This window comes from Strix uralensis, chromosome 2, assembly GCF_047716275.1.
Source record: "Strix uralensis isolate ZFMK-TIS-50842 chromosome 2, bStrUra1, whole genome shotgun sequence".
In the NCBI taxonomy this organism is placed as follows: domain Eukaryota; kingdom Metazoa; phylum Chordata; class Aves; order Strigiformes; family Strigidae; genus Strix; species Strix uralensis.
The window spans coordinates 104,427,839-104,440,362 of NC_133973.1; the positions used below are offsets into that span (position 1 = coordinate 104,427,839).

At 40.0% G+C, this 12,524-nt stretch overlaps 1 protein-coding gene across 1 annotated transcript in view; it reads right to left on the reverse strand.

Moving 5' to 3' along the window:
- The window catches only part of EPSTI1 (epithelial stromal interaction 1), a 47,418-nt gene that overhangs the window by 13,754 nt on the left and 21,140 nt on the right, over positions 1 to 12,524 (reverse strand). Inside the window, exons 6-7 of the mRNA XM_074860994.1 lie at positions 11,785 to 11,855; positions 995 to 1,088 (exon numbers count right to left, since the gene is read on the reverse strand). Coding sequence (XP_074717095.1) covers positions 995 to 1,088; positions 11,785 to 11,855 — 165 coding nt within the window. The remainder of the gene's footprint in view (positions 1 to 994; positions 1,089 to 11,784; positions 11,856 to 12,524) is intronic.

Below are 12,524 nucleotides of genomic sequence, written 5' to 3' on the forward strand. Positions count from 1 at the left end.
TCTTTAGAGTTTTCAGAGACACAAAATGGCCTGAGGAATCAAAGGAGAAAGGAACCTATTTTCAATATCACTTTCCCTTTTCATGCAATGAAAACCAGGAAGAGATACTAGAGGCAAGACAGAGCTGTCATATACAGAATGTTTGCAGCAATTTCTATAACGGAAGGGTCTTGCACATTTCCATGGCTTCTGAAGAAATATGGAGGTAAATTGTTCCCTCCATTTACTCAACTGTTGGTGTTCAAGGTTGTATACAACAGAGGGCTGCTCAGATCGGACACTTCCAAATTTCTGCTGACTAAGGACTACTGCTTGTAACAACAGTTTCTGTCCACTTGGTTGCCTGCTGTCTTCCCCCAGTTACAAACCTCCCTAAAGGAGAAATACTTCTGTCTCAGGGTTAATATTCCTCACTGCAAGTTTTTACATCAGTAGGAAAGCTTGGCTTAGACATGAAGAGACTAATCATATGTGAAAAGCCTTTTTGAAGCAATTAGAATAATGAAATTTAAGCAATACTTTATCTATTTTATAATTACATTGATACTTACCAGGCTCATTCAAACTGTGACAAAGTCCACAAGCAGTCTATGGAATCACTTTTAGGATGGAGTGAGATATAAGCTTCTCTTCTGACTAGATTTTCCATGTAGTAAAGCATCCGCCAACATGAACTAGTTGAGATTTCATAAAAGCTTGCCACCAATGGATGCATACAGAGCACATTTAAGATTCCGATCTGACCTTAGAATATAAATCTGGCTCTCATTTATCAGAGATATCTGTGAGTAATAAAGGCAGTCCCCTACTATGTAGGATACTCTGCCAGTGTGTAAGAGACAATGTAGGCCATCTCATTCACCCAGAAAGACTCCTTGGTACTCACTGAGTTATGTCTTGGCAACTAAGCTCAATTAGAATATTCTAATATTATAGTATTGACAGCACCTAGAAAGCTGACAGAAAATATAGCACATGCCATAGTTTTGCTTACCCATGCTGTAGATTCTGGGCCACCATTAGCAATCTGACAGGAATCACTCTTTGGCAAACCCAAGTCCAATCTGTTCAATAATTCATTGGTTTTGCTATGAAGAAATCCAATCCAAATAGAATTGTTAGTGCTTCCATAAAAATAAATACAGCTTTTTATTCCACACTTGGATTCTAGCCTAGACATTTTATCATGTGACTGCTGAAAAACATCACAGGTGGAACAAAAGGTTATGGAGACAGACAGAATGAAATGGGACAGAGGATACAGAATCTATACTGTGGATAAGACATTTGCTGGGAGGAATTCTTAAGCACACAATTACTGTCATTTGCATATTTGGGGTCTACAGTGGCTATGCTTTCTTTCCTCATTGTAAAGCTCCTACAGCACAGACTCACATACTGTTGGACTTCAGCAGGATCCAACTGCTTCACTGAACTGTTGCAAATCCTTCTACCAGGTATATAAATCTCAGATAAGTAATTTAAAAGATTATTTTAAGGAATTTTCTTTCACGATTATAACAATGCAGCCTTAAAACAGATTACTTATTCAAGCAGAAAGGCTTGGAAGCTTTTTGCAGCATTGAAAAAAACCACTTGTCTTCAGCTGAACCAAAATTGCACAACATTGTCATTCCTTATTCTGGCAAGACTTATTTTGTTTTTCCAATTGCATCCCTTATAAACCAGAAGTAGCATTGCTTTGCTCACAGTTTCAACCAACTACGGTTGTCACAAGCAACAACATAAACAAATGTTAAGAACAGGAGTTTCAGTGTCACAATCACGAATCAGTTTCCTAACCCGCAGTCCCAGGCATATCTATTTAAGTCTTTGCTCACTCAAAGAAACAGAGTGAGAGGAAAGAGGCAATTTTATTTCTGTATACAGCTTTGGAAAGCATGAAAGTACTGAAGTGAGAGCAGAAAGAGTGCTTCGAGAGATATTCAACACAAAGGTTTAGTCTGCTAACAGGGCAACCAGATAGCTCTATGGGGGAGAAGATGCCACTACCAGAGAAGTGTATTTAACCTTGGAGAAAAAGCCTTGGCTGCCAAAGAGTGATGATGACTAACTGCTGAAACAGACTACCAAGTGTATTTTCACCTTTCACTCCATGATCTGAAATGATGAGTAGATGCATTCTTTGAAAACGTCCTGCTGGTCAGTGGATATATTGAGAAGTGAGGAAAAAGAACAAGAACCCACAAGTTCTCCCTTCTCTGCTACTGTGAACAATACAAACCCATGCTACCACTTCAGGTACAGAGTACTTGCTCAATCTGTAGCAAGCCATGCTTTTAGAGAGTCAGCATTCCCAGTTCATCCCCTTTCTTCCATTACCTGGGCAGTTAACATGGTTCTTAGCCAATACAGAAAGAACCAAATGAAACATAAGATTCCCTGATCTACAAAGCACCTGTATATCAAGGTTAAATAAATTAATAGTCTTCTTACCCAAGTGTTAAGCACACACATTTTTTCCATGAAAGATGAGCAGTTGAGCGGTGACATAGCACAGAATACTTTGGGGAATTTGAAGTTTTAAACTATAGATTTTGTGTTTCTCTACCTATGCTAAAATTGCTGAAATAACAATTTATTTCTACACCAGAAAGACTAAGAACTCCTACAGAAAGACTGGAATGTCTTTGAGAAGATTGAAGCTTTGCAAAGAAATAGCTGGCAACTTGGGGGTATACCTGGATGTACTAATTCCTTATGGATGGCAAAAGAATGACATGGGGTATGTGGAAGTTCTCATTATTTGCATAAAAATGGGTGGAGGGTTAAGACACTGCATTGTCTGGATCAGCACACTGGTAGATGAAAATCTAACTCAGTTTCAGTATTAGAAAATATGATTACAAGAGTGGAAGCAAATAAAGTTTCTCAGCAAGACTGTGTACTGTCTTTGAATACAGAAAACACCCTACTGCACCAAATTAAGTAATAATTAATTAAGTGTCCCTCTCTCAAGAAAGGGACTCAGGTTTCCAAATCTGACTAAAGAAAAACTCAGTCAAGTCAGTCATATATGTTAAATCATTGTGTATCATCTCTATGGAAACTCAGCAATGCATCTGGAGTTGCCAGACTGTCAAAATATTGTCTGAATGGTATTTTTCATAATATTAACCTATAGGCATAACAATGCAGAGCATAGCATAAGCCATGCTGCAGGGAAAGGGGGAAGTCGGAGAGATGACAGTTCAATTAATGTTCCAGAGAGGAAAGCATTATTTCCAGAAGGAAATCAGCATATCAAAGTGTCCATAGGTGTTCCACTTTCAGACAGTTGGAGCAACATCTCACTCACTTGCTAAGATTTCAAGGGCTAATCAAAGGTGCTACTAAAATGTGTTTTTCTAAACTAATTAATATTAAGGAGAGAAGAGCATGAGCTGAGGAAATTCATGTGAATACAGAAGCATCCTGATACCCTTCAAAACTAGCTATGCAAAAGGAGATCCAAAATTTAGATAAAGTAAGATGGCACCCTCCTAACAGGCTGCTAACCTGAGCTCTGACTACCCCTAAGCATCAGGCTGAAGAGAAGAGAGGTGTTGAGAAGCACTGGTTAAGCTGGAGTGATCTTATGAGGGTATTTTGTCTTTCTCAGCAGAGCTGTATCCCATTACACCATTGGGAACAAGCCTTTTGCTCTGCTACTTAAAATAGGCTACTCCCATACTGGTATGTTTAATAGCATCAGGCAATACTCTTAGCATGGGAACTCAGTCATTGTGGTAACAGTTCCTGGAATAGTTTTGACCAAATAACACTTTCCCAAATAACTCTTGGCTGCTGTCCGGGAATGAGTATCAACAAGTAGCTCCCAGCAGGCACTTTGCATGCAACCACCCCATTTTGGGAGGTAAAAAAGTTTGCTAGCAATGGAAGCAGGCAGTCTCAGGCCTGTTGGCATCAAAAGTGACAGTGATTGACAGTGTTTAATTTATGACTACAGATGCAGCTGTGGGGGAGTGAAGCACAATACTGGATTCAGGGACTGAAAAACCCTTAAGAGCTGTCATGGGAAAATACTGACTCTGCTGCCAGAATCATTGAGTAACGTGCTAGGAGGGGACAGTGCGTGACTGTGGACATCAGTCCATGTTGCAGATGCTTTCTGTGGGTCCTCAGATATATGGCTTTACGTTTCACAACCATTCTTCAGGCAGAATCCTTTCTTAAAAGCTGTTACCTAAAACCATATACTTGAAGCTCAACAAGTACATGTAAAAAGCAGAAACATGAATTTGCTAGGTGTTTCACTAAGAATGGTGTAATTTAGGGAACTAGAGTTGGCACCCTGCACTCGCAAACTACTTATAGATCAGGGAATCCACACGCATTTCTTATTGTTTGGGACTAAATGAGTGTGCTGCTCATATTCCCACGGGGGTGAGAAAAGGGGGTGGATATAAAAGCCAGAGCGAGCCTAAGTTCCTCTGGCCTAGGTGGCAGTTCTCATGCTCTAACAGGGTCACCAGCCTTGACAGCCAAGAAGCAGAGAGCTCCACAGTTGACCAGCTTACAACTGTGGAAGATCTGAAGACTCGCAACTGATCTTATTGCAGGACCTGAGGTCTAAAATCCTGTGCGGAATAAGGTCTTTAACTTTGTGTGTCATTTGGTCTTAACTCAGACCTACAAGGCAAACAGAAAAGCCAGTCCTGAAAAGGATTCATCCTAAGGGACATGAATAAGGATACAGACTCAGGCCCCAACATCTTCCTCCACCCAAGAGTCACACAGCACTGCTTGCTAAGCTTTTCATATGAGACTGTATTCTTCTCAGAACAAAGATGTAAAGAAAATAATTTTTCTGCCTACACATAAAGTTCTTGGCTTTAAGTCTGTTTTACAGACTAACACTACAAATGCATCAATTAAAAAGGCTTCTTGTAATCTTCATTACTCCTTCCCAATGAAACCAGTGGCAGTTAATTCTTTTGCTTTAATTGATGGATATTTAAATGCCAGGATACAGAAAAATATATTGGCTTTTATGCTGGTGCTTTTGAATAAAAAGCAACACAATACTTTTGCATATATAATAAATCTATTTATTTCTCTTGACAATTTAAAAAAGATAATGGCCACTCTTATCACTACTGAAAACAAGACAGCTTCTGAACTCCTTGTTTTCTCAAGCTGCGGGATCTCTAGCATTATGATTCTGCTCTAATGAACATCCACAAGTATGCCAAGAGCCATTCAAAAACAGTAATAAAAAATAAAAATAAAGAATCTCAAGCCAGGTGAATCATTATAGCCATTTCAGAGAGGAGACAACATGAATAGTCGTAAGACAACAGAAATAGCATCTAGTGCTGAATGACAGGGACATATCAGCTTCCAGATTATCCACTGCCAATAAGCAGTGCTAAAGTGCTATTTCACCATTTTCTTCCAATTCAGCTGAAAAACTAAGAACAATGCATAATGCATACATGTTATTTTCACACATCTACCCAGAAGTTTCATGATGGCTTTTAAACAATAGCAGAACTCCCCCTCTCAAAATCAAAACCAAAAAAACAAACTGAATTTCATTCAGGACGCATCTCTTTGCAGCACCAGCAAGCATGTCTATACTTTTCCCCACTTCAAGGTATTTAATTGGCTAAGCATAACAACTTCCTCAACTTTTGCAGAAATTAAGATCAGTTGCTTAATGCTACCAAGGCCTACCCACAAGAAAAGCTGCCCTTCATTTCAGTAATGGTGGGTGTGTTCTTACTGATGTCATTGTTCCTTCCTCAGTGAGGGCTCTGCCTTGAGCAATGCCATATGCATCCTGGTCAGGCACCTGCTATGACCCATCAGCCAGGCTGGCTGGTACTAGGGACATTGCTGCTCTGCTGTCATGTGGCCTAACAAAATCAAATGCTAAAATAGAAGAAATTCCAAGTTGACACAAAGGTTGATGAGGTTGCTGTCCATTTATGCAGGTTTCCCATAGATTCTATGTTGGGCGATGGAGAAAGAGACTCCAAAGGGAGGTGTAGTTGAGACTTGTACTAACAGAAATCATTTGCTAGAGTGGGAATGAAGCTGGAGGACCAATAATACCATTTGACAAAATAATCCCACCAAAGGTACGTATTTCAAAATTAAACCATTAAGAAAGTTGCAAGTAGCCTGAGTGGGGACTAATGTATACCATCTGTATACCAACTGTATACCAACTATATACCAGCAAAAACCAATGGCAGTTATATGTGCCTTCTCTCGCATCCCCTCCTCTTTGCAGAGATTTACCACAGCAAATAGTTTATAAGGTTTAAGTAAGTTCAGAAGGCAACAAGCAACTGCCATGTTTCCCACAGCTGGGCCACGGCAAGGGGCAAGGTAGTTACAACATTTCCATTTGTCAGCAACAAACACGCCCTCAACTCTACATGGATTCTGGTTCTCCCGTACCTCAACTCTAATCCACACCTGCAGGACAGAGTCCACTTTTGGGTAAGAAGATAAAAACAAACATCATCCATGTGCAAAGTTGTCAACACAAACTAATATCCATTTTTTGGCAGGTGTGTGGGTGGGGGATTCACCTTTTGCTGGAAGCTATAAAGTGAAAGATTACAATGTGAAATAATTAACCCATTAAAATCCTGTACGATGTTGATGGCTCTTTTGCAATGCTCTTTACTGGGAAGAAAGGCCATCCTCTGGGTATTTAGTTCACTTGCTTTCCAGCACAAATCCTTCCAGTAGCCATATACCAAGCTTAATGCAGTATTCACAGACTTCCCTGGGAGTGATGTACAAGCATACTAAGGAGGACTTGGGCAAATCTAATGATAGTGATCAAAACTGTGCTATCTTTGGCTGGTAGGCTTTCTTGTCTGTCAGTTCTTGAGCATGTATTTCTGTTCTTGGGGATAAGAACAAAAAATGTGGCACTAGTTCATTTTAGGTATAAGGCTTCAAGAAAGTATAAAAATAAGGTTTTTTTAAAAAAAGACAACTTTCTCAGCAGAATTATTTTCATCACTTCCCACCCACACCCAAAACTAATCTTTCCATTCAACCCACTTGGTTTTTTTGTTTTCCTGACTGGATGAAATAATACAGCTAGGCTCTTCTTTCCTCCCACCAACTCATCCGATATTCTTGGAAGTTATTTTAGACATCAAGTTTCATTTATTATCTGAAGTAATAAGCATAAATCCAGTTTTAAGGAAAATGCAGTTTTGTATAAGTCTATGGCATAGATCTTCCATTCTGTGTGCTCCATCTGCATGTGCAATCTGCTTCTATATTTTCAGCCAGCTTGCATGGGCAGATTAATGCGTACAATTAGAAAGCAACCTCACAGGCGTTCAATAAACTGCCTTCATTATTACACTCAAGAGAGTCCCTTTGGATGTCTATAAAAGCCTAGTTTTCTGCCTGTTAGCTAAATAATTGACAACGCTTAAAATAATCAGGAACAAATGAACAAAACGAAGACCACTGTGGTGAAAAGAAGCAAACAAAAGATTCTCAAGGCTGCAAACCCTTTTTGTGCGAGCCCTCTTTCATTCTCTCTAGCAACCTATATTAAAAGTCTGGTCAGGTTTACATTTGTACTTCTGCAGGGAAAATTTGTTACCAGCCTGCTGTTTGAACCACACATCATAGGGGACTAAAAACTTGCAAGGACACTAGTATTTATCCTTCAAAAATAGATAAATAAATAAAAATTCTGGGTTTATTCAGGTTTTATTTTCTTGCATTTTATGACTTTTGAGAAAACTGCTTTGGCAGGCAAGTGTATATCAGCTTGGTTTGGTGAACCTCCTGCCTTGTGTTTGGAATATGCACTCAGAGGCACTCTGGCAAATTCTGTTTCCAGCTCCAAATTCTGAGCAGAATATACTGAGTGCACACATGTACCCAAGTGCAGCAGTGCCAGGAATTTTTACAGGAGTACAACCTTCACAAAAACAGAAGCACGAATACGTAACAAAGGGAAGGATGAAGTGATATAGCAGCCATCACGTACTATTAAAAAGTAACCCTATGTTCTAGACTGCTTTTCCCATTACATAAATAGGCAGATGGCTATTAGAAAAGCAGTGGACCACATCCAACACTACAGTTTCTGGAAAGTCGAATCCAAATTAAATAAAACTACCTTACTAGAGAGCTGGGCTAAAACCATATGGTGAGACACACTACAGTTCAGGCACCGATTCATACAATTTGCACAGCAAGTCATAGAAAAAAGCAAGTCATGAGATAACCATCCCTCATTTCTGTTTAAATGACAATTCTTGTGTCCTAACTAAAGAGGGATGTCCTGAAAAGTCCTGGGCCAGCCATCTAACCTCTTCTTCAATCCCATTTGGAAAGATGGACACTCAGTCCTTTCCTCACAAGGATTAGCAATTGCAAAGTATGGACTATACAAGCATTCATTACCTTTTAATGCAGTCTGACAGAAACACAGTCTCTGCCACAGGTCATGGATGTAAAATGCATCCAAGACATCATTACTCAGAAGGAAGGACTCCATATCACGTGTAAGTAGTTTCTGGTAGAAAAGTGCACATGTACTCCTTATTTTCTCGATCTGGCATCTCCAGAGACAGAACCACAGTGACACTATCACCGATAAATCCCTCAAGTGCTTCTCTCTTACTACAACAGTAGCAATCCTGCTATGCAGGAACTCCCCCAGCCCAAAGTCTGCTCCTGTGTGCTCTTCAGGCTTTTTATACACAGCTACTTTAGGATATACCTTGTGAGTTTTGTACATTTTAGTCACCTAATAGAGCTTGAGTCCACCGGGGTCAGAGGAGCTGCTGATCCTGAAAGAGAGAGGCTTGAAGGCTTTTCCACAGCATTCTGTGTGTGTGTCTAGACCTCATTCTCACAAGACATAAACACATACTGAAGCAACTGTGATAACAGATACAGTTGGCTTTCAAGGGCCTGTTGTACACAGAGAAGTTACCAAGGCTTTCAAAAGATAGGAAATAACTGTATTCTGCAGACTGTGGACAAGGTTGCAGACAATTTTTCCTTTTGGCATTCACTTACTTCACATTACACCCTTTGAAACGGGATTTCAGTTCATGTTTTTAATAGTGACAGGAATTTAATCAGAACAATGAATTTATAGGCAGCATCATACTTTATTTTCAGAATATGTTAGTGACATGAGACTCTTAAGTGCTTTTCCTTATCAAATAGAAGCGGCACTTCATACAGGAGAGGTACTGATTGGGCTCTACCCCATGGAGGCTGATACAGCTAGAGACGGTGATCAATTTTAAAAGGTTTCCCAGCTAATGAGACTGCTGGTAGGCATTGATTTCCTCAGGAAAATTGTGATGTTGCAGCTACAGACGCTTACAGAAGACAGACTAACAAGGCAGCTTATCTTTTGAAATGGCTCCACAGGCCATGGCTTTGCAGAGGTCATTGTTTTATATGCAGTGCATGACCTTCCTTCCCCCCTCTCCCAGCAAGCAGGGAAGGAGATCAAAATACTCTAGCAGAGACAGCGAGGAAAGGGGCACAACCTCATATTTGTCCTCTTCGCCTCTAGACAGGTTCTTAGATGATGGAAGTAATGAGTCACTCATTTTTGCATAGTAAGCAAAAGCACATCTTTAAATACTAAGCACTTTTGTTTGAACATGTCTCTAATAACCGGCAGTACTTCAATGGAGTTACAAGTACCGTATCTTTCCATTATTCCTGGATGTTGTGCTCCATAATGGCAATGTATCTTAGCAATGCATTAGCAATACCCAACCTCAACAACATCCAGTAGTAAAGATCCCTCTTCTTCTGCCCACCAGAGGATTCCTTCAGACCAGGGAAGGCACTAGTGTCACTGTACAGCATGGGAGGTTTTTGCTTAACCAAAACTGCATTCACTGTGGGTAGGTTTTCAGCTCACTTCCTCCAGGTGCAGTATCTACAGGGCCCTCTTGGTGTATGTTCAATACATAGTACATACAAATAATCTTCTGATCGTTGAACATAATCTCCAGCAACGGAGCTCGACCATCCATCTTTACCTTGAGTTGCATCAGTCAGTTTGTTTTTTTAAGATGACACCAGCTGAATACTCACAAAGTTTTCCTAAATCAGTGGAAAGAACATCTGCCAGCCAGTGCCCTTCTTAGTGCCAAGGCAGTCTGAGCTCCTGCACCACCTGAGGACCAACTGACTGCCCACATGAAGGTGTTTCAGATGGTTTGGGTCTGCTTTTGACAGAACCAAGCTTGCTTTTAATGGAAAAAGCGCTGATCAGAAGAATTCATTTCACCCTAAGCAAAAAAAGGAACAGACTGGGAAGGTGAGGGAAAGGAAGAGATATGTCTCTGTTCAAAACTGAATAAGCTTAAGACAAAAAAAAACCAGATTAAATGGGAAGATAAGAACGCTGACAATCCCCTCAGGAAAATGCAAGTCCCTTAACTGAGGACCCTGAACTGAAAAGATCTGATGAAGTTGTTGTTGAGTTAGACTCAAAGAGCCTGAAGGTGTCTAGCCTGTCAGAAACAGGCAGAGATCTAAAGCTGTGCAGTGTCTTCAGAAATCCTGAGGAACCAAGGTGTGTGTGTGGGAAATCCACACTGGGACAAACAGAGGACAAACAGTAGGCAATATACCAATATCTAGAGAGAAATGTTGGCAATGTATTTAAGGAAAGATCTGTATCTAAAGCCAAATGGGAAGAAATAAAAGGAAAAAGACAAGAAAGGCTGAGATCAGTGAGAAAACACTGAAATGTCTATACATTAGAGAACAGAGTCTGGGCAAATGATGAAGGAACTGGAGCTACTAGCATGGGACAAAAGTGACTCCTTTAAAGGTCAAAGAAGTGGAAAGAGCAATCAGTCATGCTAAGAACATAGGTGAGTAATTTCAGGAGCCAAAGATAAAAAAGGTAAAGGTGACTAAACAGCATTGTGTGTTAATTATGTGATAGAATTGGTTTTGATCAGTTAAAAATAAATAAATAGAGTGAACTGGCAAGGCAGGAACTTCACTGCCAATGGAATTAATTATGTCAGGAGTTAAGCCATATCTAAATCTGACATTAGGGAGGTCTTCACAGCAGATCTCTACATTTAAGCTGTAGGACTATGCTAAATATAGGAAATCCTCATTATTTGCATGTGGGTTAGATTTCTTTACTAGTTACTAAAATAAGTAGATGGAGATGTAATCCTGATCATGTTTTGATAATTAGTCTTGGATTGAATGATCACACCAATTCTGTTAGAGAAAGAAAGCACAAAGTCATTCTATAATTCACAGTTTTTATTTCAAAGTGTATGTTTTGAGAAACTAAGAGAAATCTACTGAACCAAATTTCTCACGGAATGAGGTATGGAGGAGGCTTGGAATATTTTGCAGAATCAGAGGGTGGTTGAGGTTGGAAGGTACCTCTGGAGGTCATCTAGTCCAAGCACCTGCTCAAACAGGGCCACCTAGACCCAGTTGCCCAGAACTTTTGAGTATCTCCAAGGATGGAGACTCCACAACCTCCCTGGGCAATCTGTGCCCATGCTCAGCCACCCTCACAGTAAAAAAGTGTTTCTGGATGTTCAGGAGGCACCTCCTGTGTTTTAGTTTGTGTCCATTGCCTCTTTCCCTGAAGTCAAAAGTTTCAAGTTAAAAAGTGAAAAAACAGCAAAGAAGCCAAACCCTTCCTAAGCCCCAAACCAGACAAAAGAAAACAAATTTTTAAAAAAATAATCAACCCCAAAACAGGACAAGCAAATGAGGAATTTTAGGTTATAAGTTTCAAATTTTACTTACTAATAATGATCTTCAAGGAACATCTGTCTTCCTCGCATTTCTTGTCTTTTTTTAACTTCAAGCCTCTCTGCCTATAGCATTAAAAACAGGAAAACATACTGGGGATTTCCAGTAAGCCAGAAACAAACATTGATTATTTTAATTCAAGTATTTCAATATTCTGTTTTTTAAAACAATTATAGCAGCAGTTGGGTACAGAAGTGACCCAATCTCAAATTTAAAAGTATTCAGATATGACAAAACAGCTCCTAGTGAAGAGACCAGTCTGAAACAGAAAACCTTACTGTGCTCCTGGCAGACCCATATATCCTCACAGAGGGCCTCGTGAGCCTTCACAGTTCTCATGTCATAGAACAGTTGGGACCATCTCTCAGCATAACTGATACAACGTTGGTCCTAGTAAGAAGGTAGAGGATGCGAACCACTGCACTAAAGCAGATTATAGTCTTGTAGCACTGAAAGCACAGTGATACAAGAACATGTAGCTTTGCACACAAACCTATGGCCTTCAGGAGCATTAGGTACTGGGCAGCTGAATACATGCTAAGATGGATGAAAGTGGGCGATGTTTGTACTTAACCAGTGTTATTCGGACTCAGATACCATGCCCAGTGCAAGAGTCAACCAAATCCCTGACACACAAAACTCCCGTGGAAATCTGGATGACACACAACTGACTAAATCTTTTAATTTAAAATTGCTACAGGGAGCTGTAGGTGGGAATGACCCATTTGGTCAGA